Here is a 26,424-nt window from a genome sequence, read left to right as displayed (position 1 = left end):
GCCAGTCCTGAACTTGATGTGATTTTACCATTTAGCATGAGGAAGGGCCTAAAAGTTGTTATTATAGACATCTTCAAGACTATTCTTACTATTGGTTACCATTTCCCCCTCCCTGGATTACCAAGAACATATGTTGGAAAGTGCAATTCCTTTGCAGAGAGCCAGACAGGGCACCACTGGTCATCTTGAAGTGATTCCCTCCTGATTCTCTCATTTGGAACCTGTGTAATAAGTAACCACTGCTGCCAGAAATCTAATTTTCTGGGATGGTTAAGCTTGCAGGGTCAAGGTTTTGAACTAGTGAATGTAAGGAACAGTGGCTTTCCTAAATACAGAGGAAAAGCACAATAATGGAATTTCAATCCATGTACCCGGATGCAGAACACTGATTTGATAATCACACTAGGTACATTACTTCTTTTACATAGGACTCAGTGTTTCTAGACATAAAGGAAACAGAAAACATGAGAAACAGTAAAATAAATGGCCTGAGAAAAATCAACTCTGAGCAGAGCTCTCACATTTTATCCTGTAATTTCATCTGCTTACTGTTACAATGTACGCCTTTGCTCTGGGATCTCTGGATCTGGACTATGCTGCATCAAACATGCTATTAATTAGCAATGCTCACTGAAGGCTATTTTTGTTCTACACCACTCATATTTCATTTTGGGTGTATTCCTACATTAGTGGCCTTGTGCAAAATTGATTTGTTACTCATGTATATTGCAAGCCAACAGAAACGTGATTTGAATACTGTGCCAGCTTGCCTCTCTTGGAAAGCTTTTCCAAAAGTCAGTGTGCGTTGCCCTGTCCTGCAGGACTAAAGGGACCTTTTGAGGGGCTCTGGCCCACAGGATACTGGTGAGGACATCCATTATGGAGAAAAATACTGATAAGAATGAAATTTTTCCTTTATTTATCCTGGCAAAGATTTATTTAATTAAAACAACAATCTCAAGAACCTTCTGGAAGGGCTAGAGAACTCCCTGCTTAGGAGGTTTTAGAGCAGCTCTGTGGTCGCTGGATCACCCTGCCTGCCAACTCCTTGGCACTTTAAGAGGTCAGACTGACCTGGAGGAGCAATCTGAAATCAGGGAAGCTGCTGGAGGTTGTAGCACAACAGCACCGTGGAAGGAAGGTATGGGGCATGCCAGGTGCGTGGGGCAAAATGATCTGTCACCTCAGTTCAGGGTAGTCCATCTGTCTGTTGGCATGGGCACAGGAGGCACCAGGAGCACCCGAACGCTTGCTGAGAGCCTTGCCCAAGAGGGGATATTTCTGCCTTTGCACTGTGGGAGCAGAAGGGCTTTTGAAAGGGTGTGACTTGAGGGGAAAGCAGCACGTTCTGAACTAGACAAAAAGAAGATAAATGGATTATTCTCCAGTGTGACACGGATGCTGCATAAAGTCCTGCCACAGTTTGCTGAGCAGTCTGCACTGTTCAAGATTCAGATTCACATGTATTTGATTACGTTTTCTTCCCTTTGGTCTGGACTGTGTAGGAGGAGAGATTAGACGGTCATAATGGTGCCTTCTGGCTTCAAAAGGTATGAATCCATGACTTCTTACACAGCAGTGTATTTCTCATTCGTGCCTGCTCTGTTTTGTACCTAAGACCTCAGTTTTCAGCAGTCACAGTCCTTACTGATCTGCCTTTGTAAACACAATGGTTCACATCCCTATAAAATATCAGAAACAAAATGTTTTAGATTTTACTATAAAGTTCCACCATGGGATTTACTTTATTCAACACCAGAGCTGTTTAACATCAGAGTAAGGGGAATAAACTGTACTCTAGAAAATTGTGCTGTACATCAGAAAGGGAACCTAGAAAGAACAGAGGCCCCCTGGTGTAAGAAGCTCTTATTCTCATTTCAAAAAGGTGGCAGTAGTTTTCAGATCTTTTGCTTTATCACTAACACCGGGTCCCGTTCTGCCTAATAAATACCTTTCATCCCTGAAGCCCAATGAAATGCTTCTTAATTTTAAGTCATGTATTACTTGTCCTGCGATAAGGGCAGTATTTTTCCATCAGCAAGCCAACCGGACTCAGAACTGTTAATCTCCTCAGTATGCAGGGTGCTTGCTTTCACTCAGATAAATTGTATAAATATTTGTAAACACTATAATCTATTTCAGCTGTAGCAACAGAACAATCTGATAAACACAACGTGGTTCCCAGAGATCAATAGAAGCCCATAAATATTACAAGCAAATAAAACATACTCCATTCCACATTGACTGAGCTGTGACTAAAACGAGAAAGCAAGCTGCGGGCATGGGCAGATTGGAGAGGTTTGCGCTCGAGGGGTACGACATCAACCCTGCCGACGCAGAGCCAAAGGCACTGGCGGGTGTGCACACATACCCATCTGCATGGCGTTGCGGGTCTGGCTGGCTGGCTGCTGAGCTGAATACCTCAAGCAGTTATTCAGCTGCGGAGAGGCCGCCTGTAGCTGGGGGTGCGTCTGAGGTGCAGTGATAGGAACAACCGGTCTGACAGCCGTGGCGGCATTGGTGTGACCGACCCCAACGGGGTGGGTGGCTCCTGCGGCTCCTTTCGTTGCTGGAGCTCCCCCGGCTCCGCTGTTCCTGGGCTGACCAGCTCCCACTGGCACCCTGCGCAGAGAGAAGGCACAGCGTAAGCACGCTGCAGAGACCCCAATACTCAGCCACGATGCTGATAAGCCCCCCCAGTTACTTAGGGGGTTCAACATGATACCCTCTCAGGTGTTAAAGTAAATTCAGATATAGATATATATTTATTGTTATAGGACACAGTCGTAAGCATGCTGGAGGACATTTTCACCCCTTTAACCTATGGGAAGAAATGCAGGGTAAAAATGGAAAAGATAATTTTTCTCATCACTTTTTCTCTTAAGCTACATTTCTGTCTGAATAGTTTCTAGTAAAATTGTGAATCTAAATTCAGAGGAAATGGATATCTCCCAAATGTCATTTTGTGTGCCAGAGGCTATTTTACAGGCACTAATGGAGCGCTAATTAAAACAGACTTGGAGATCTTTCTTAGGACCAAACCTGCATACAGCCCCGTAGGGAGAAAAAGAGATGGTAACACCAAATCTGTGTGTGGCTGTTGAAGGGGACTGAAAAACAGCAGACTTGGCAGGGCTTGGCTTGGCTGAACACTTACCCTACCGATGTAACCAGCCCTAGCTTAGACTTGCTAAGGAAATGCAAAAGGGAAGGGAATGCAGCTGACCTTACTGAAAAGGAAATCCAAACAATATTCAACCCCTCTTTCACTGCTCACTTAAAGTGATGCATAGTTTGTCTTTCATCTGAGTGGCTGGGGAGAGAGACCTCGGAGGGAAGGAGCAAGGAGGCTCTTTCTCCTATGCAATGAGTTCAGCCTAGAGCAGGTCTTGGTCCTCTGACCACTGGCCTAGAAACTCTCTGATCAGGGCAGGAGGATGCTGGGGAGGACAGAAGGATACCAGTGGACCAATTCAGCTGCTGCTCAGCAGCTCTTTCTCTGAGTTTCTTATCTGGGTTCCTGAGTCATCTCCTTCCCCAGTAGTAGATGCCATGAAACAGAGTGATAATTTTGTGCTGTTCTCCTCTCATGGGCTGCTCCATGTGCCAACGTCCTCCTCCAGGAAAGGACAGAGGAGGGGATATGATGCAGAACAAAGTATGGTGGGTGGAATGAAAATGAGACAGTGCAGGGGGTTAGCAAGGGAGGAGAGGATAACAGAAAGGGTACAAGACCAACCTATGTGGGGTGGGACTGGGAGAACTTCTGGGGCCCCAAAATTGTTGTGTGGGAACACAGAGAGGAGAAGAGCAGAAAGAAGCAGAAGAGAAAGCACCAGCAGAGCAGAAAGCAGAAGAATTGCTGAACAATTTGGCCCAATTCAGAGGACAAGAAAGACAGAAAAAACAACCCTAAGAAAAGAATGAAAAGGGGAAGAGCCAAAAGAGTGAAATTCTGATACAAAGACATTAAAACACAGGCTGGAAGATATGGTCTAAAAGTGCAAAAGATAGCCTAACTCCCCATCCCTGCAAAAGCACAGGAGGAAAACCAACACTGTGGTGTCATTGACTTGACTCATCTCATTGTTCAAAGTTTGCCTGGATTACATTTTGCTAAATTAATCTGATTTTTTTTTCTTATTTTTTTTTTTCTCATCAGACTCCAGGTAGGAAAAAAGCTGGGAATCCCACCAGATGGAAATCTTGACTGTCTGTCATCTGCTGTGAAGAGCTGGCAAGGTAGCAGCAAGGTTCAGCTGGAGCTGGCTTGGCCATCTGTACTAGACTGTGTTTGCCAGAAAAGCACACCTAATAGTCCACTGAAAGCTGTGTTCAGGCAAACATGCACACCGACAGGTACAGAAACTATCTGTGACTCCCACAGAACTGGGTAGAAGTTGGATGTGGCAAATTTTCTCTGCTGCCCTGTGCCTGTCTGTCCATCTAAAGGGTCTTGTCCTTTTTCCACCATTCTCTGCTCACACATGTGCTTTGGCAGCTTATAAATCTAGTTCAGTGTTATTAAATTAATGGGCAACTTCTTTTTCTTGGGTTTTGTAGGAAGCGGCAGAAAAACATGTATGAATCTAATCCCCTGCTTTGCTGTCATAGGGGAACAAAGTAAGTTGAAAGTGCAGCAAATAGGAGATTTTGTTGCTATCAGATTTTTCTTGCTGTTCTCACTGAGGGTGATTTACACAGGAACTTAATTAGCTCACAGGACCATAAATATAATCATAAAGCTGCTTTCGGGTTTTGTGGAAAGCACTTTTGCCCTTTAGCACTTCTCTGTGTCTTATTCTAGCTGTGACATGCTGCCTTTAATAAAGTCTTGCTGATTCAGATCACCAACACTTCAGCACAAACTTCTTTACTAATTAAGAGTTGAAGAGGTAAGGAATGAAGGCAGCCAAGGGGCTCTATAAAATCAGGTAAATACATTTAGATTGATGAACAGTAAAGACCCCATAAATTAATGTTGTGGGTTTTTGACTGAAATGCAATATTAGGACTGTCAGCAGGATTAGTTATCGTCTTCTAATCTGCTCTTAACTTTTGGTCTTGCTCAGTCCACATATTACAAACTTGACGTGAACTGAAGATGGAACAAACCTGGATCAATTTTTCCAGATCAACACTTTCTGAGTTGTGAGGTGCCTTTCTCTGAAGAGGAGTGAAAGATGGTGGAGACTGTGCATGTGGGAGGAGAGACTGAGAGCACGTGAGGAGCGAGTTTGATTTGCAAACCTACAGTTGCTCAAAGGAGATATGAGCATACACATGGCAACATTCACCTGCAAGGAGCACGTAGGGCAAAACAGTCTGGGACACACTGATGAATTTTCCTCTCAGCTTGCAGACTGTTTCAGAGCGGGCTCTAGATCAGAAACACCCTTTGATTTGGTGTTGTCCAATACCGAACTCTGACAAATAGCATTCCTCCCCAAGCATGTTCTTCTTTCCTTTTCTCCTCTTACGTGACTAAGACAGAGGTAGCTAAAACCAGACAATTTACTGAACTTCCCTACCACTTCTGAATTTTAACAGTTAAAACACTAGTCCTGATCCAAACAATCCAAGACCTTTGATTTAAGAAAAACAAAATCCACACAAGGAGCTACTGAAAAGCAAGACAAAAGCATTCCTTATTTTGTTTATCCCTGTTACATGTCCAGTAGTTTTCTAACAATAAAAAAATCATTCGCCAACAGATTCTTTATGATAGTAAAACCTGGGTTCATCAGAATTTGTAAAGTCAGAGGCTGTAAATGCCACCATCTAACACAGCTAGTGAAGTCTTCTGAGAACATGGATAACTCTAATGCTCCAAGTTTCATTACCCAAGTCTGCAATGCCATCAGAAAATTTCTGGAAGTAGAATGTGATTTAAAATCAGGGCTATGTTGTTTTCAGCACCCTTCAGAGGCAGAATTCCTCTCAGCCCCAGCTCAGGCATATCCACCTTGGCCAGTGGTCCTCACCTTGAAACAGGTGTCACGTAGTTGCCTGGGAAGACGCCAGACATCCCACTCCTCAGGGACGTCCCCTTGAACCAGCCATCCTGGCACTTCTCAATGACCCGGTACATCTCACCTTTGCGGAGCTCCAGCTCATCGTTCTTCTGAGGCTTGTAGGCATACAGGGCTAGGTAGCTGCAGGGAGAGGTCACACAAGAAGAAAGTATACAGCTGACATCAACTACCACCTGTCCCACTTTGACTCCAGCCCCACAGAGCAGAAAGAGAGCAGAAACACTGCTCAGAAACAGTGGTTAAAACAAGGCATCATCACAGCACACCAAACAAGGAGTGGCAGAGACAAGATCAAGCGGATGCTAAGACAATACAGGAATAACTAATTAGATTAAAGTCGGGGGGAATTTAGAAATGGGACATACTTCTCACCCAGGGCACAACCAAAGCAAAACACTGCCACAAAGAAGCACGGAAGTTAAGAATTTAGCAGCAGTTTCAGAAGGACAAGGCAATTACAGAGACAGTCAGAGTAACCAGGACTTGAATGGGAAGCCTTTCCAAAGCCCAACATCTGGATGACGTATATATTCATATACTTCAGAGTCAGAGCCTGCAATGGATTTTCAGAAGAAACTTTTCTTATGGATAGGCTACTCTATAAAAGTTTAACGCAGTTTTTCTTGAATCCTTCTTGATGCTATTTATGCTGGCCAGTTTAAGAAATAACACACTGAATTGTTCTGGTCCAGTATGGTAATTCTTGTATTATGTGGGTAAAACAAAAAGTGACAGAGGGCCAAACTCTGCAAGGGGATTTTTGCTTAAGCAAGCAAAGTGGTAGATTTTGGCTTTGGATGTTTTGTATGCAAGTATTGTAATAAATATTTAATCCAGGATCCAATATGTAAAACTTTTTATTTATTTCATTACAGCTTTTATTTATTCCCTTTGTTTAGAATCTTTCTTTTTATCTCTCTTTTGTTCTTCTGTTACTACTTCAGGGATGTGTCTAGTGTTGTGATATGGCTACAACTTAAAGTCCCTAAAGGTATTCTCCCTGTTTAGAGAGATCCTTGTTGAAAATTAAGAATGATTGCTTGCACTTTGGGGAATAATGGAAAATCAGGATAGGATAGCAAGAATGCACACACAGAACAACACTTTCATTGTGAATACCAATTTTATTCTGGTACTGTTGCCTTTTTACAAATGCAGAAGGATTTCTGGTAATTCTTGATTAAGGTTGTGCCTTCTTGAGGTTTTTTTTCTTTGTGCTTTACAGACAGTGAGGAGATATTAGGGTAAATGGAGAAACACTTACAGAAAGTGCATTTACACTACAAAGTGCAGCAGAATGCTCTTAGGTGAGAAGCAGCTTGCTGCCCACCTTTGAGCAGCGAACCAGAGAAATAATGAAAACTATAACCATTGTGATTGTAGACTTGCAGCCAATAAAAATGATACATTGCTTTTTACTTCTGCTCTCCAGGAAATATAATTGAGGAATAAATCCTGTTAGTTTTCCTGATTCTACTCCTTTATGGTACCGGTAGATTTCCTTAGTTTTATTCTGAAGGCAGTAAATAAACAGCAGTAATGAGCAGAATATGAAATATTTGGTAACAGCTCCTTGGGGCATCCTTAGGCTGATGTGCCTGGCTCTGTTTACCACGTGCATGGGGTACAAAAACCTAATCAGAAACTGTATTTCATTAGTCAACAGATGGGAGAAACCATCCTGCACATCCTTTGTTTAACCTGTATAATCAGGTGGTCCTGAGGAAGTCTGTATGGAAAACACGAGGCTACATATGAACTGAAGAACATGAAAATGCATCACCCTGACATGAAATAAGGTTGCATGCTTCAGTGCTAATCCTTCAGCACAGTGCTCTGCTAGGACATAATGGAAAGTGCCAAGACTGCACTCACTCGAGGGAGCAGAAAGTGTGGCTTTGCCTATCTCTTTTTAAGTTGCTGCTTACCTGGTGATAAGATTGAGAGGGTATGGGTAAAGCTGGGGGTCAAGAACAGAGCATTTTAGATAGACTTACTTAGCCCTTTCCCCAAGGGGCTACATGTAGTAATGTAATTTACAGGTTGAGATGCTGGAAGAAGGTGCAAGAAAAATTACCCTAGGTGGATCATAGGCTGATTTCCCTCACAGCTGTCTCCAGCTCTCCTACTAGTTTCTTTCTGTTCGTCCCTGCAAATTCCCCCAATTTGGCCTCCAGTAAGCTGGAATAACCAATATCACAATAAGCCTAAACATCGTCTGGAGAGAGTACCAAAATCCTTGCAGAGATTAAAAGAAGGTGTACAACAGCCCAGCCTGGCCTCCGTGCCAAAACTGACCAATCTTGGTATTGCTAAACTGATGAAGACTTGTATGTGATAACCACATAGCATGACCCTGGGACAACAGAGGTGATCAGCGCATTCTTCGTGGACTGGCAATGCCACCACCTTCGTGGGGCAGTGAGGATGACCATCCCTGGGGGTTTTCTCTATTAATCTGCAAAGAGGTAGGGGCTTCTCTAAACAGGAGGCCCAGGCTGGGTCTGCTGCCTGGCTGTGGTTGACATGCCCCATGGGGAGAGGCGTACGCCCCACGTGCTGGCAGAGAGAGGGCTGTGGGAGAGCTGATGGGATGCTTGCTGTCATATATGGCTAAAAACAATTTGATTGCAGGCAGCTTCCCTCCTCAGAAAACGTTTCTGGGGCTTTCCTCTGGCAGAGGATCAGGGCTTGTGGTCCCATTTGCCGAGGCTGATTTTGCCTTAAGCCAAAGCCTTTGGACTTGGACATGTTTCACCGTTCTCTAGATGTTAGGTGTGAAACTTCACCAGCAAACTCGCTACAACTGAGAAGAAAGTGTTAAAACAACAATCTGAAATCTCACTAAATGTAATAGCAAGTTATTCTGGGCGATGTGAAACAGTGAGGCTAAGGATTAGGGAGCAGGACTTAGAAGAAGCCAAAATGTTTATAAAAAGTTCACTAAAAAAAGGCCTAAGTGAAAAGGTGGCTCATGTTCTTGGCCTCGGGGAGCTGCCTGTGACTCTACTTATAATGCAGAAGCCCCAGGGCTCTGTCTAGGGCGGTACCTCCTCAGTTCTGCTACAGCTTTCAGATAACGCTTCCTCTTTGACTGGAACTTGGCTCACAAATGCAAAAAGACAGACTGGATTACAAGGCTGCTTCATGGGGGAGGCGACAGAAGCAGTACAGGCGGGAGAAGAGGAGGCTTGCTGAGGCAAGGGGGACACAGGGGCATTGCCAGAGAGCTGGAAAATGTCCTGATTCAGCAACTAAACACTATAAATGCTGCCAGTTACTACTTCCTAGTCTGGGCAACATTTGAAATAAATTTGTGGCCCACTATGTGCCACACAGGCTGCACAGGGTGACCATAGGATGACGATGAGATCTCTCTGTAGAGCAGTCAGTGATGTGTGGTACCCCTCAGGTATGAAGATCTCACCTTAGTAGCCAAGAACAAATTTGTTTTGGCTCTGTTCCAACTCCCCTATTCTCCTTAAAGCAGAATTGCTATGTTACTTTAGGATTTTATTTGTGAATTCAGACCTTGTTTTAGCCACATCATAAAGCCCTAAAATACTGGTGTGTATATGTTTGTGTGTCTATATAGTTCTACTGCTTTCACAAGGTATATGTGAAGAGAGGAAAGGGTTCAGCTAGACAGGTACCAGATAAACCAACCAGGCTAGAAGAGATTTATTATAATGAACTCTAGTGTTTTTGTTCTGTATCTAGTCAACCTTCTGTTATTCCACACACTATTCAGTAAACTCACATGACCATGATACTTTCGCACTTTAGAAGTTCATACATTGCCTTGTTTATGGCACTGAAAAAAATGCAATTGGGTCATTTTTTTTTTGGTTAATGATGAATGCATCGGGTGTTTGATTGCATGGGACTACACCTTTTTAAGAGCTTTAAATGAAGGAAGAAGATTTTCTGTAGCTGAGAGGCATTCCATTTGCTTCATAGTGATTCATACAGCTGTAATAAATATACCAGGAGTCTAAGAGGGCTCTCAGACAAAAGGGGAAGTCTTGCCTTCCTCTACTCATTTTTCAGTTTCAGCAGAGGCTGGGTCATGTATGAAATTGCGATCTCTCTCTTCTCAGAATGCTCCTGAGCTGAGATTCAGGTTTTCAGATTTCAAACACATGCACACACATGCCCCTGACTGGAAACAAAGAGTACACAGTGACTGAGATGAGCTGCTTACATATTGAGGGGAAGCTGGACCTTCGGTGGTGTTCCCTGATCTCCAATTACTGCACTTGTCCTGGGACCAGTCACCGTGGCTGTTCCTATCGAAGAGGAATCCTGAAAATACACAAAAAATAACATAAAAGAATTAAGATGAAGCCCATCATTTCCTAAAATACTATGGGGTAAAGGTATATAGGAAAAAAGTCCTATCTTTTATCAATTCCCAGACTTCGTAACTTCCTGATACTGCATTAAAAAAAGACATCTTTTAGACTTACACATTCCAAAAATACATTTCTGACACAAGGGATATTAGGTTATTAACAGAATTTCCATGTACCTGTCAGAGAAATTTAGTTGTACCTTACATGCAGATCTTAAAAGTTTTAGAAGCCAGACTACTTGACTGCTTTGTAGAATCATCTCAACATGTACATGTCTGCAATAGTACCATCTTTGGTAAAAGTAACCTTTTCACCTTAAAAGCTTGTTTTAAAATTTGTACTCTTTTGGTTAATGGTAATGGATCTATGGAGAAGAAGATACTATTCAATTTCCAAAATGCAGTCTCATGTCTGTATACTGGTTTTTATCATCAGAAATATTCTCCCCCTTAAGAAAAGGGTGACAACACAACCCAAACCAGGAGTAACTCTGAATGGAGTAACTAGGAGTCCACTCCTCTCTTAGCACAGCAAATAAATCCCCACTCTCATATAGAGAACTTGGCAAATCTTTTCCAGCTATTAATGTTGAAAGGCAATTCTAAATGTAATCATTCATTTTTCAAAGCTTAATGCTCAGCAAAAGTATGAAGGGCAAACTCTTTTGAGCTGTCTCACCAAAGTCCCTATTCATCTATGTCAAAAATGAATCCTGACTGGAAACTTCTCCTGAAGTAATGCCAAGGCCTGTAGCAACAGATCTTTGCTGCAAAGACAGGGCAGAGCTGGGCTGATGGGACTTGTAATGGTTTACTTGAGCAAAAGACTTTTTAGTAAGTCTAACCAAATGCTGCACGCACATCCATATGCAGAATGGCTCTACAAAGTAAGATCCAAATTTTATGCAGAAATTGCAGGTTCAGACAGAGCCTGTTACATACAACGAAGATTCTGAGCAGTTCACAGACCTCGAGTGCAGCTTTTCTGTTTCCAAATGCTATCTAACAAACAGTAAATATTGATTTATTTTGGGAACAGGAACATAGGGATATTTTTTGCACTTACAAATGACACTGAATTAAACCAAGACACAGATTGCTACTTAATTAATGGATTTCAAGGTCACCTCATTCCAAAGAAGCCCACATAAGTATTACAGTGTCATGTCTTGATATTGCATTGCTAATCTGTGTTGCTTTGCTGTATATTAACACAATATCATTGGGAAATCATGTAGCAAAATATGAAGACACTGCCCTGTGATTCCATAGCTTTTGGCAACAAGCAGCAAGCTGTCTCCCCTCTCACTGACATCTACGCTTAATCCTGAAGTTGCAGTGGCAAATACATCTCCTATTTTTCCTTATTTCCCCTCACTTTCTGGCTGCTTGCTCAAATAAGGAAGGTTCCAGGCAGCTCTTAGGCCTGTGTGTAAAAGTAAGCATTCTTTCCAGTTCTGTGACTAAGGCTTTATTACTCCTGCCTGTCATGTCAGTAAGATAATATCAATTTACAGAAAAAAAAATAATCCACCTGAAAATGTGGGGATAGGTGGAGAATGATCCCTCATTTGTTATTTTGAGTTGGTCAAGGGGGTTAGGGATTGCAGAAGATACTGGGCAGAGACACGCAGCAACTGCCTCACCCAAGAGTAAGTGAGAAATCAGCTGGTTCAAACTCCTTCGTGTCGTACCACCAGTGTACGCCTGCTTTGAGCTAGAGAAACTGCCCCCAAGAAATCAGAAAACAGATGGTCCCCACCCTTTCCTGGTAGGACAAACCACTTTGTTTTTACCTTATGAAAAAACAGGGCTGAGTGAATAGCCTCTGGGTGCAACCGTAAAGGCAGAGAAGATCACAGCAGTGTAAGACACATGCTATCTCTTCCTTAACTCCTAGGATCCTCTCTCCGCACACCTCAGTGAAGGCAGAGTTTGCAGAGGTGCTGCTATCCCAGCCAGGAGCGCCCACTGCCCACACCCTGGGCTAAGCCAGCCTGACTCTGCGGAGAGCTGAGCTCAAGTCTGGAGACCAGCATAGCTGGCTAAGCATCATCTATTTGCCTGTTTGCACTGGCAGTGGTGCTTCTGTGTCTTCTATGTTACTGGAAGCATGAACCCAAGTACTTTCTATGCATTACTATGTTTGTGCTAACATACAATCCTAGGGATTAAGACATCATGTAATTGTCATTCAGTGTTGCTAGATGACAATGTTGCTTTCTTCCCTTGAATAATCCCGAAGAAATGTCCATAGTCCTGTATGTTCTCTATCCACCTGACATTCAGTTTCTTGCCTATGGTCTGTTACTGGAATATTGCTGCATCTGGTGCCAGGCTGGGGCCTACAAACCATTCATTTTTACCACTTTGCACAGTCCAGTAGCATATGCATCCAAACTCTAAATCAGTGTCTGCTTCCTGATTGTGCTCCAGTTTTTCTTTAGCTGTTCTCCCCTGCAGGCTTTGACATGATGGTGTACCTGCCTGTCTGCCTATGACCCCACTTTTCATCATCAGGTTTTACTCCACAGGACTCACTGGCCTTCCACTGCATTGAATTCAGCTCCTCTGTTCACATCTTGGCATTTACTTTCACACAAGTATTCTGCTGTGCAGCTTCATCTGCCTCTATGCTTGTTGATGAATTCTCTTGGTGGCTGCCTGATTGCTGCTATGCATCTGAATGTTCACTAGCTTTGCATTTAAACTACAGTCCCTGACACAGTTGGCGAAGGCTTTCTAAGCCTCCTCTTTCAAGGTCCTGTTCTCTCTCTCTTATGTATCACTAATTAGTTCATATTATAAGATACAGTATTGCTAAATTATTCTTCAAGATAAGATTTGCAGTAAGATTTGCAATAAGCAAGAGACTGAGTATTGTGAAAGAATAATCTATTTCTTCATACTTTTGAATTACTTTTGTTGGAAGTTTACCTTTCCACTTTCCATTCCTACAATTTTATGTGGGTCTCCCCAGTTACTGGTAACACTAATAATCCTCCTGGATAACACAGCATGCCTTTCTCCACCCACAGCTGGTAGCAGGGCTTAGTTTGTTTTCTTTCTTTATTTAGCCCTGGAGCCAGGTTGTAGTTTTGCTATTGTGATCTAAGGAACAAGGTATTAAACATGTCTTCCTTTCCTCTTCACCTGCTCAGGGGAATGGGAATCTGAGACGACACTGAATTTTTTGTTCTCTGCTTTGATACCTTTTGGGAGGTCTGTGTGCCACATCCTTCCTTTCTGACAGCACATCCCTGCGTGATCCACCTTCCTGTGCCACCAGGCACACAAATACAGCCAGACACAGGCATTACACAGGGAGGGCCCACACACTGCAGCATTCGCATCTTAAGCCTTCTTCCACCTCTGCTACTCACCGTTGTTAAGCCTTACCTGGAAGGGGACGTCTCTGACAGCCAGGTTTTTAAGAGGCAGGTGGGCACCTATTAATGAAAACAGGCACCTTGCAGAGTTTTCTCAGGGAGGCAGTAAGAAATACTTCACTGTCTGATTCCCATGGATTTTACTGCAATCTAAGTAACAAGAGTCACTTCTGAAAATGCCATTTGGTGCCCCTCTGTATCATGAGCCTCTAATGCCTTTAAACATTTGGCCATTGAGTTTCCAGACGTGACCTGCTGGGTAATCACACTGTAGCACACCTCCTGATGATTAGAAGGCCGTTTACTCTAACGGTGGTGCACAGTTTTCTGAACTAGACACTGACAACTCTCATCCCATTTACTTAGACCACTAAGCAGCCAAATCCGACTTCTTTATGCTCCCACTCCAATCCTCCGAGTACCACTTACCACTGCCGATATTGTCAGCTCAACAGCAGCAGCTCTTCTCTTCCAAGGGACAACACAGCCCCAGCTGCCAGCCAGCAGGGAAAAGCGGCTGCCCAAAGGCACCTGAAGACAACCTCCAGATACTTCTGCACTAATTCCTGCTTCTTTGTGCCCATTAGTAACGCAGCAACATCACCTCTACCGTGGAAGGCTAAATCTTAAGTAAAACTCCTGGACTACACACGGGCACAACAATGCTGTGTGACAGGTATCTCACTCCCAGCTCATGCTGTGCTGTTTTATTTTACCACCAGCTACTTTGTAGTAGCGGGTGATTGGTGATTATGTGCCCATGGGCTGCATAATAATATAAAAGGACTTTGTGTCTGTAAACACAACAGCCTCCTTCTGACCACTGGAACATACCCCTCCCTCCCCCCAACTCAACCTCATGCCTTACAGAAACTCTACACATGCCCTGAGTCCTCCTTAAAAACTGTGTTTCTTTCTCCCAGTGTCTATGTTGGCTGTTACAAGGAGACTTTACACGAGGACCAAGAATGAAGAAAGGCTCTGCACAAAGGTGTCTTGGGGCTTGGCTAAACTTGATCTAGTCCTAGCAGCAGCATGGTCCTCTGAAGCAAATCAGCGGCAGAGCACAAGGTCTCTGCTCTCGGTCCCCACACAGCATTTCTAACACCAGTTCCAGATATGTAAGTCACAATACCAGGCACCGTTCAGGTGTCATGCAAAATGAAGAGAATCAAAGCCAGCAGACAAAAATGAACTTTGCAGATGACTGTCCAGCCTGTGGGTCAGCGTTTCCTGGTGAGAACAAACAGTCTGACTTCCTCAGAAGTCACCGCAATGTGTTTTAGCTCAGATGGATCTCCTTCCTCCTCCAACTGATAAGTATTATTTGCAAGAGAACTACAGGAGCATCAAAACAAATTGCATTTTAATGTATATGTAATGATATATTTCTATTACAGTTTATAGCATATACTCCTGGGTAAATAATACACTGGTGAGATGTTGTTGCCTCTTGTGTCAGCTCTGGCATATATTTAAAAGCAACCAGCCTGGCAAAACATTACTGACAAGCCCACAGTGACCAGGAAATTAAAGGTAATAACCACTCATCTGGGCTGAAACTTCATCTCAGATTCATTCCCTTTCTCTCTTCCCATCCACATCTCTATGAAAGCATAAGAATTAGTAGTCTGGACTTCCAGCATAAACTATCTTTTTCTCTCCCTTGTAGTTTCACTTTAGATTTTCACCAGTACTTTAAGGCCACGTTTGTGGTTTAATCTGAAAAGACATGGTGCCTGTGGGGATTAGTGAAGTGCCTTGCAAAAGCACAGGACTCAGTCTTGGAGGGGAATAGAAGTCATGAAGACAGTGATAAAAGTAGGAACAGAGTACAATGATATTGCAGGTTGCAGCAGCTTTCACAGAAAAATAATTGCTGCTGCTATCAGACGAATGTTCTTATCATCTAGAAAATCACCAACCAGAAATCTCTATTTTGACTTCAAAGCAAATCCAGCACTGTCTCACCACAGGGCACTTATCACATTCATTAATTCACAGGAAAATTTCTTCTAATGTCTTGAATGCATATTTACAGCTTACTTGAAATTTCTCTTTAATATTACTTTAAAATAAGAGAAAAACACTCAAACATTCAACTCACATAGGTTGACATACCGTCCTCTGGAAATATCACAAAAAATAGGCTAATGGTCTTTAAGATTCCTGTGACTTGTTTCTCTAATTCGCTGACTCCATGAAACAATGACTGTGGCAATCACTCCAGGCCTTAATGTTCCTAGAAATAATGTATTAGCACTTAATGCATGGTACTGTCACCAAGTATTGATGCAAAGTGTTACACGCAAGATCAAGTAGCCTCATCAAATGCTAATTACCAAAGTGGGAGCTGAAACGGACTTACCAATTCTAGAGTAAGACTTTTTCTTCCATAATGGTATGTGTGTAAAAAACAAAAACAAATGTGCATGGTAACAGCTGCAGCTGCATAAATAGCTGCATAAATACCCAGTTCCTTCCTGCAAAAACTGGAGCTACTTTTATATGATTTAGCATTTACTGAGGGGTTCTTAGAACCTGTAAGGCTCTGTGGCTGTGGATGAAAGTGAGGCAGAATGTCATGCCAGCCTGTTCTAGCACCATGTCAGCCCTGATTATTTTTTGGCTCATAGTGGGCCAAACACTCCAGACCATGTCTTCTGTGAATACCTCACAGAGCTATGCAGAGAGCTGGAGAAGTCACATAAATGTATTTCCTGAGATTCCATTTCCACTATCCTGCAAAAAGAATGGCTGCAAGTTGGAAGAAAAAAACAAAACAAATAATTTTTGTCATCTTCTTCCGAACATTCATCTGACGTTACCATCCATAAAAGCACTAATTATTCTGGTTTGCAGCTTCTCAGTTCTCCCAAATGAGGACTAATTAAGCATCATGTGGACGAGCATCATGAGAATTATATTTTATTCAGCCTTGTTTCTCTCTCATACTAACCCTTTCACCACTGAGCACCAACATCTAGCTCTCCACCATGAGGTTTTAAATGGTTTTATAGCAAATAGTTTCTTGCAATTCTGGGATCAAAGAACATGAAAAATCAAATGCAGAGAGACAGGAAAGCTTAAAGTGAAAGCTTGACCTCTAAAAGATGTTAATTTAATCCCACGTTGATAATTATCCTTTTGATAACTGCACAACAAACTCACTGGGATCCTGTGCAATGCCTCCTGTAGGAAGTCCCCCTCCAGGGACATAGAAGTGGTAAACAAATAAACAAAACCCCAAGCAAACAGAAAGGGAAAATATACACTGTAGTCATTTCTGTTAAAATGTACACATAGCATGTGCCAAATGGACAGGATTTTGTTGTATAGTATAAATACCAAGAGACTGCCTTGCTTGCTCTTGAGCCTTCCCAATCAGTAGTTGACTGGCAGGTAGCGTAAAGCCTCGGGATTAGCCCTGTGCAAAAATGATTTCAGTGGCAAAATGTTTTTGGGTTACTACCCTGAGGAGCATCTGGAAAAAAATATTTTGTTTTTGTTTAACAGGCAATAGGATTTCGTGCACAATTGAATAAACACCGTTCTAAAGCACAACCTTCTCTTCCTGGATCCTGTAAAAAATTAGGTTTTGTGGTTCTTGAAAAATCTTTCAAAATGTATATGTGATGAGGCAAATTATAGGATAAAGAGAAGACACTGTCTCTTAACTGGTAGTTTCTGAAAGGGGATTTTGCTTTGACCTGCATTCTCAGTAGCTTATGTAATCAGTTGTGGTGGGTTGACCCAGGCTAAGGGCCAGGTGCCCACCAGAGCTGCTCTATCACTCCCCTCCTTCTCTAGACAGGGGAGAAAAGGTATAATGAAAAGCTTGTGGGTCGAGATAAGGACAGGGAGAGATCATTCTCTAATTATCATCACGAGCAAAGCAGACCGAACTTAGAGAGGACATTCATCTATTTTATTACTAAGCAAAACAGAGTAGAGGAATGAGAAATAAAACCAAATCTTAAAACACCTCCCCCCCACCCCTCCCATCTTCCCGGGCTCAACTTCACTCCCGGCTTCAAACCTCCGCCCCCCCTCAGCGGCACAGGGGGACGGGGAATGGGGGTTACGGTCAGTTCATCACACGGTGTCTCTGCCGCTTCTTCATCCTCAGGGGGAGGACTCCTCTCATCGTATCCCTGCTCCAGCATGGAGTCCCTCTCACGGGAGACAGTCCTTCACGACCTTCTCCAACGTGAGTCCTTCCCACGGGCTACAGTCCTTCATGAACTGCTCCAGCGTGGGTCTCTTCCATGGGGTGCAGACCTTCAGGAGCAAACTGCTCCAACGTGGGTCCCCCACGGGGTCACAAGTCCTGTCAGCAAACCTGCTCTGGCGTGGGCTCCTCTCTCCACGGATCCACAGGTCCTGCCAGGAGCTTGCTCCAGCATGGGCTTCCCACGGGCCACAGCCTCCTTCAGGTGTCTCCACCTGCTCCGGCATGGGGTCCTCCACGGGCTGCAGGTGGAATCTCTACACCCCCTCATCCTCCCTCCATGGGCTGCAGGGGGACAGCCTGCTTCACCATGGTCTTCACCACGGGCTGCAGGGGAATCTTGCTCCGGCGCCTGGAGCACCTCCTCCTCCTCCTTCTGCACTGACCTGGGTGTCTGCAGGGTTTTTCCTCTCACATCTTCTCACTCCTCTCTCTGGCTGCAAAAAAGCGGTCTCTAACTGTTTTTTCTCTTTCTTAAATATGTTATCACAGAGGCGCTGATGGGCTTGGCCTTGGCCAGCAGCGTGTCCGTCTTGGAGCCGGCTGGCATTGGCTCTGTCAGACACGGGGGAAGCTTCTAGCAGCTTCTCACAGAAGCCACCCCTGCAGCCCCCCCGCTACCAAAACCTTGCCACGCAAAACGCATCAGTCAATAGATGGAGTCAGCTCATGTGTCTCATTTTGACAAATAATGTAATACAAATTTCAAGATGCACAGAGTATATTGAAAGTCCTATTGGTAGCCAAAAAAAAAGTTCAGCTTACATGCTTGTCCCAAACTCTCTGCTTAAAAAAACATAATGCTGTCCCACCTACAAAACCCCCAACAAAAGTTCTTTATAAGGTTATTTAAAACAGAGATGCAACAGATGATAGGCAATGTTTTGATCCAGTTTCAAATAATTTATAGTAGAACTGTGAATGTATAAAGACCGTGGAGCAGTTTAGGTTAGACTTCAAAGTCTCTTATGCTGTTTTCATGACATATTTTGATCTAAATGACAGAAACACAGGTTGGACTAATATTACGTCTCTTTTGCCATTTTGACCAGTGTAGCCTCCTGAGATAGCTGCCCTCGGTTTCAGCTGTCTCACTCTCATTAATGGATGTCCAGTCAGCTGTCATTCACAATCAGCGGCAGAGCAGGTTGGATAGAATTTCGGCTCCAGAAATGGCTTGAATTTCCCTTCTTTTCTCAGAGACTGCTGTGCACTTGAAAATTCAAGGTTCATTTTTAGTCTCTGTTTTTTATGTATAATCTGTATGCTTCTCATGGCCAGCACATTTAGGTTATCAGGCAAAGCTCAACCAGAGTTCTGCTATTACATTTTCTCAGCTAAAATTCAGCACTTCTAAATAACTGATAAGGAGTCACACTTCCAAATGATTTATATAGCGAGACACCTCAAGGAAGATTTTTCATTTCAAATACTGTCACTGCTTGGGACTGCTAGTGTGCAAGAGACATTGTTCTCAGCTTTTCCTGAACATGTGGCCTCTGGTTAGGAGCCTGTGCTAACACTCACAGATACAAATGGACTTCTTGTGCACGGTAATGAGTTGTTCAAAACACACATAGAAGTTCCTTCTGCGGGGAGTATCCTTTCTTCCTCACTCAGCTGTTATCCTGGTGTGCACAAAGCCACACTTCATTATTCATGAGATGCATTTTCTGTCAGAAACCAGGGGATTTGGAGCAGTACTGACCTATGACCTTTCCAAATAGCAAGGAAGAATAATTCATAAGGGGTGAAAATGGAAGCAAGATGAGCCATCTGAGGCCTAAGCACAATTACTGTCCAGGGGGACCTTCCTCACTCCCCAGGGAGTCTCAGTTACGAACTGCTCCTCTGCATGCATAACCTAATTCAGCTTCAGCTACATCACAGGCCTGCAGCACTACTTACTTCTTCAATAAAAATCAATTTTACCAGCACGATAGGACATTCTACATGATGGACAGACACTATTACCTTTTAGACGGAGGTCTTATGTTTAATGAGTGATAATCAGCATGCAACAAAAAGCGTACAAGAAGTAAATTTGGCTGCAAGCGAAATGAAGATCCCAGCATTGCCTCTTTGAAAAGAAATGCTTTGTATCCTGGCTATTGTGGTCTTCCAGTCACTATTTTATTCAGCTTAGGTGTCTTGAAGTGGATTCTCCTACCTTTGAGCATCCCTAGGTTTGCAGTCAATGAAGATATTTTTTAGACCATCACTCGTTTCAAAATGAATCTTGGCTTTTGGGAAACAGTTGAGTTGGTTCTACTTAAAGAATAACGAACATGTTATGGAAGGCCTGTAGTCTTCAATTATTAAATTAATGATATGCAGAAGTACTTTCAAAACATGTGATTTCATACTCTGGTCTGGATGTCAGTGCTCAATATGCATAAATCTGTGCCCTCCTGGAGAAGCAGGAGGCTTATAATAGTCTAACAACTCATAAAAACAAAAAACATGTCAGCTCAGCATGAAAGTCTGGTTTCAATTCACAAAAATTGACAAAAGCCACAGGAATATAGTACCATGCATGAAATCACTTATAAGGGGTGGAATATATTCCATAGTTACTGAAACATCTAAAATTTGCATCTAAATTTTAAGTTCCTACAGTAAGAAGCCCTCAGTGTCTCTGTTTCTTCTCATGTCAGCAGAGAGAAAGCAGGTGCCCCAGATGTAGGCGCCTCAGGTCTACAAGGAAAATGGATGCTTGTTTTAAGAAGATTGTTTCACTGGGCACCAGCCGGTTGCCTGAGGTAGGGGACTGGATGCCATTGAAGAACTCCTGTAATTGAATTCTGCTTGTTCAAAGGACAGGCTATAGAAAAACTGTGTTGAACTTTTTAAAAACATAGAACCCCTCTGCAAGCTAAATACCAATCTTGATATGTACCAGAGAAGTTCATACCTACCAAACTGAACAAAATTCCTTTATTTCTTTTTATGAGGAGATCTGTTAAATAAACAATGATAAAGTGCCTGGAAATTTCAAGGACGTGATATAAAGACACAATAAACCAAATTTAGATTCCAATGTTGAAAGGAAAGGCATAAATTTGCTAGATAGTCAGCACTGAAACTGTAAATGTGTTGTTTCCCCTATAAGAAATATGCTTTGGCTGAATTTGCTGCTGCAGACTAGCAGAGGCCTGAGATGGTTACAGAGAGATCCACTCAATGGCTGTGACAATGACTTGCAGGGCAGAGAGGTTCCTTTTCAAGTGAAGAAAGAAAAGGTGAGACATCTTCCTGCAGCAGAGCTGACCGGTAAGTTTGGCAGCTACATGCACAGTCTTCCTACCAACCTGCCCACACTCTCAGCAACGCCCCTGAGCACTTCTGACGCAGCAGTAGACTCAGTTTGCAGGTTGTCAAGACGTCAAACCCCAAACAAGACATACAGGACATTTACCTTAAAAATGCCAAACACATTGTAAAACAAAACGATCCAAAGACAAGATTCTCACTGCCCCGAACACCTTGATGTAAGAGCTCAGAGGCCCATTGTTTATGCTACTTTGGCTGGCATTCAGCCACGTGAATAAAAGAAAAATGCTGAACTGATTTTCTGTCTAAGGCTGCAGCATCATTAATTGTTTCAGAGCCATGTCAGGTCATAGCAGATGGCAGAGAAGGAACTGAATTTCTGACATTTTTAATTAAAATGTAACCCCTATTATGATGGGATTAATAGTTATATAAATATAGCTGCACAATTTTAACATGCATTTGGTAGGACACAAATTCTGGACTCTAGGTAGACCTAAGAAAGAAGGCTAAAAGCAGGTGAATTCATGTCAAAAGCTAACTGAATATGAGCCAGCAGTGTGCCCAAGTGGCCAAGAAGGCCAACAGCATCCTGGCTTGTGTCAGAAATAGTGTGGCCAGCAGGAGTAGGGAAGTGATTATCTCCCTGTACTTGGCACTGGTGAGGCCACACCTCGAGTACTATGTTCAGTTTTGGGCCCCTCACTACAAGAAGGACATTGAGGTGCTGGAGCGTGTCCAAAGAAGGGCAACAAAGCTGGAGAAGGGTCTAGAGCATAAGTCTTATGAGGAGCAGCTGAGGGAACTGGGGTTGTTTAGCCTGGGGAAAAGGAGGGTGAGGGGAGACCTTCTCGCTCTCTACAGCTACCTGAAAGGAGGTTGTAGCGAGGTGGGTGTCGATCTCTTTTCCCAAGTAACAAGTGATAGGACAAGAGGAAATGTCCTCAAGTTGTGCCAGGGGAGGTTTAGATTGGATATTAGGAAGAATTTCTTCACCGAAAGGCTTGTCAAGCACTGGAACAGGCTGCCCAGGGAAGTGATTGAGTCACCATCCCTGGAGCTATCTAAAAGACACGTAGATGTGGTCCTTAGGGACATGGTTTAGTGGTGGACTTGGTAGTGCTAGGTTAAAGGTTGGAGTTGATGATCTTAAAGGTCTTTTCCAACTAAAATGATTCTATGATTCCATGTTGGTAGTTCTTGTGATTTTATTGTTAGCCTTATAGTGTGAGGCATTTTTCTGAAGGCTGCTCCTGCAGTCAAGAGAATGCAGTGAAAACTTCAGCCCCACTTTTTTTTCCAACAGATCCACATTTCTAGCTAAGTTTGCAAAGGAAAATGCTTTATATCCCTTCAAACTAGAAAGCAAATAGGAAGGCTTCCAAAGAGATATGTATTCATACATGTAAATGCCATGTTTGGGGTGACTGGGTCCTTGGGGCTGTAATAACATTTTTTGACAGAGGGAAACCCCGTTTCACTAGGGCTGATCTGAACCACCAAGACTCTTTTCTCCCCCCTGGATTTTGGCCAAGACAGTTTTGACCAGCAGTGATAGAGGCATGTGCTCAGCTTCCTAGTCTGCAAAGTGGCTCTGTGCCCTGAGGCAGAAGAACCACTCCCCAAATCTGTTTCCACCACGGGCACACTGAAGTGGCTTCATTATACCCCAGCCCTAGCTGTGGTTCTGACCATGACACCCATCTGCTGCAAAGGACCCAACCAACCTCCCTGTGGGCTGGATTTCAATAACCACAACCTGTAACAGGGAATATGAGGCCCTTCTTGTTGCCCTACCACTTGTGCCCAAATGCCATGATGGTCTGCAAAATGAGTGGGGTTTTGCATACCAGTTGTTCTGTTAAAACAGGGGAGAATAGTCAAGGCACATCTGCTTCATTGTCTGATTTTTGTGGTTTACTAGCTTAGAATAATTTTTCAAATTACTCCAGCATAGGGTGTGCATGTTTTTTTCCCTTGACTAGCACAAGAACAGAAAAGCCACAGTCTGTCACATCTCTGTAAAGTCCAAATGTGTCACTCTGAGTGCCAAAAACCTGCGTGTCATTTACTTGACAAACTTGGGACCCTCACTCATGTCTAGTGCTTGTGTTGCTTCACAGATGTCCCAGTAGATCTTGGCACACGCGCTGCTTTGTGCAAGGGCCGTATCCTCACCTTCACCCTCCTGCTGAGGGCTGAAAGGAGAGATGCCAAGTACTGTCACATTGGGACGACAGGGTCAGCTATTTTGAAAGAGGCGAGGCAGTGGCGCACTGTCCACCAACGGTGCCCAAAACCCACCTCCACTCCCCCTTACCTGGGCGGGGGCACTGGAGGAGAGGTGGGTCAGGTCCCCGATCCTGGCAGCCGCCCGTGGGTCGCTGGAGCTGATGAGGACAGGGGCACTGATTTCCATGGAGTGCCGGTTGCTGGCGGCCTGGGAGGACTTGTGCGTCATGCTGAGGGCGGTGAAGGAGTGGCGCTTCTTGGCATTCTTCTTGCCCTCTGCCTGCCGCTGACCCGCGCCGGCCGCCCCCGCACCGGCCAGCGTGGAGCATGGTGCCAGACCTGACGCCGCTGCCGTTGCCACTGCCGCCGTCTCTGTCGGCAGTGGCACGTCGCAGCCGGAGGCGGCAGCCGAGCACGTCTTGTCCATCTCGATGAGCTGCTTGGCGGATTCATTCAGCTGGGTGTGGAGGAAAAGGGAAAGATAAAAAGAGATTAAAAAAAGAAAAAAAGGGGGGATGTTAACAGCCTGTCACAGCTTGCTGATGGCACCTGCTGGACCTGCCTGGGCCTTCCGCCCTGAAGCATCATGATCCTTTCCTGGTGGCCTACCCCAGCCCCAGCCCCAGCCGTGGCCCCAGCAAGGGGATCAGGCTGAGCACCGAAATGTGGCAACTGCCCCCTGGGGCAGAGGGGGTCTGGGATGCTGTGTATGCCTGCACACCTGCAGGGCTTGCTGCAGGGCAGATCTGCCCTGCAAAGGGGGTCCTTGGGACAGGTCCCAAAACCAGCCTGGTTTCATCATCTGTCTGCCATCTCTCAGTTGGCCAGGCAGGTCCCCGGGAAGCACACTAGCACATTTTGTTTCCCAAAACTTGCTCCAAGCCCAGTGTTACTGTCCAGCTCCAGGGTGATGCCCAATTTATTTAACTTTCTGAAGCTGGGTGAGTTATTTCCACTCACTTCTTAATGCCAGGAAAGTCAAGAGAGTGGCAGAGTAAGCATCCAGGAGAGTTAGGCTAGAACCAGGCATGGCAAATTGGTGCACATCAAGCTATGACATTTAAAAATTGGCATTCCTGAAAACAGCTTGTCCCCAGGCTGCAGAGGCACAGTTGAGGGAAGGAGGCAGGAGCCTCTGCATCAATGCCTCGCTATTCCCAGGTTCATCGTAGGCCTATGCTTGACATTTGCCACACAGGGTTTCGATCCAGGGGAACAGCTTCCAAATCCTTCCAATTTCCTCTCCCTGCCTCCCACCCAACACAGGTTATACAAACACCGACACAAACTGAAGGTATTTTTTCCAGCTGTATCATTTCAACTGAGGAGGAGCATGATGGCCACTGGAAGACGTGCTCAGAGTCTAACTTGAAAAATTGGTCTCACCAGTCCTCACAAAGGGTTTAAAACTTGGCCTACAGCCCACAGAGACAGCAGAGCATCAGGATGTTCAGGCTAGTTTTCAGCCCTCATTCAATCCACACTCACAGATGACCTCATGCCTATAAATGCCAAAGGCAGGCCAGGTAGGACAACGCTGTCGCTGAAGCTTCTTACCTCCTAGCCACCATAACTCAATACAGGAAATCTACGCCTTACATAGCTGGGGAGTTTTTAGGCGCACAGGGGTGCTACAGTCACTGATGATACATGAAGTGCACTCTGAAGTCAGCAGCGCTTTCTGCACAGCACTCACTGCCAATAGATCTTCCCTCAAGGGGTGCTAACAGCTGAGGGAAAATGCCACATTTTGCCAACAGACCTTTATATTAAACTAGGATGCACTGCAATATGTTTGCATTTAATGAATAAAAACAACATATGAAAAAGGGAGCCACGGCTAACACATACGTGCTTTTCCATACACTGCTATTCTGAGACCCACATAAACCAGAGGTGCATGTAATACTGTTCTGGAGCAAAACCAGGCTATTTTTGTTTCTGTAACTACTGTATGAATTACGGCAGCATCCAAGAATCTCAGTCGAGGACAAGGTCTTCTCAGGCTCTAAATAAAAAAAAAATAGTTGCTGCTGCAAGCCAAGTCAATTTAGAAATGTAATACAAGTGAAAATAAAAGGGAAAAAGAGAGGGATGGGAAAGATAACAGTAGAAGAAAGCAGTTAAACAAATGTGTAATTGAGTAGCTTTTATGACTCCCAACCACTGTCACCATGCTGTAAATCTAAATAAGAAATAGATACTGCCAGCCTTATGCCAGTCCTCCTAAGTTTGAAAGCACTTCTGAGCACTTCCATGAGGACTCATTCTGAGTAACAGGCAATAAACCCACTAACACCTAGAAAGTAAACATCAGCTTGCAGGATCCTTCATTCTGTGACAGCTTCCACCAAGTCAACCAAGAACCTCTAATTAACGATGCTCCACTACTGTCAGACCTGCTGGGAGTCCTGCAACCATTCAATTAGCAGGCCATTTTCCCAGCTGCACTCTCCAACTTGAGACCATGCTTACAGCCAGCATAGTGCACTGCACCTGCCAATTTTTGCCAATAACAGCTGATCCCATTTCAGATACTTCAAGAATGTCCATTATTTCCCACTTCATCATGCTCTAAATTGGTACAACCTAATATTTGCCAGCAGGCTCCAAGTTGCAAGGAAACCAGATGGTTTCCCTCCCTTAAGTAGGTGTTACAGCTCCGCTTACCCAATTGATGGAGATAGTCTAGCTGAATTATTTGAAATGTTAAGGAGAAAGGGAGAAAGATGTCAAATATGTATGATTCTTTTTTACAGTGGAGGGTGAGGAAATACTTTGCTAGTCAACAGCAAGCAGGAAAAGAATATATTTTAACTCTTTGACATAAGAAAATATAGAGTTAAAAAAAAAAAAAAGAATTTAGAACTTCCTGATTTTACAACAGTGCTCCATATGGACAATGAAGTG

At 43.9% G+C, this 26,424-nt stretch overlaps 1 protein-coding gene across 3 annotated transcripts in view; it reads right to left on the bottom strand.

Annotated features, from left to right (window-relative positions):
- The window catches only part of SH3RF3 (SH3 domain containing ring finger 3), a 362,642-nt gene that overhangs the window by 140,848 nt on the left and 195,370 nt on the right, over window positions 1–26,424 (bottom strand). For all 3 annotated transcript variants that reach the window (XR_012832907.1, XM_075739178.1, XM_075739189.1), the window contains exons 4-7: window positions 23,603–23,971; window positions 10,240–10,340; window positions 5,985–6,155; window positions 2,372–2,622 (exon numbers count right to left, since the gene is read on the bottom strand). Coding sequence is in view for 2 of the 3 variants with exons in the window: in XM_075739178.1 (XP_075595293.1) it covers window positions 2,372–2,622; window positions 5,985–6,155; window positions 10,240–10,340; window positions 23,603–23,971 (892 nt within the window). In the remaining variant the exon portion in view is untranslated. The remainder of the gene's footprint in view (window positions 1–2,371; window positions 2,623–5,984; window positions 6,156–10,239; window positions 10,341–23,602; window positions 23,972–26,424) is intronic.

Source organism: Balearica regulorum, chromosome 1 (assembly GCF_011004875.1).
Source record: "Balearica regulorum gibbericeps isolate bBalReg1 chromosome 1, bBalReg1.pri, whole genome shotgun sequence".
NCBI classification, from domain to species: Eukaryota; Metazoa; Chordata; class Aves; order Gruiformes; family Gruidae; genus Balearica; species Balearica regulorum.
The sequence above is the reverse complement of the archived record's forward strand: the minus strand, read 5'-3'. Positions and strand labels throughout refer to the sequence as shown.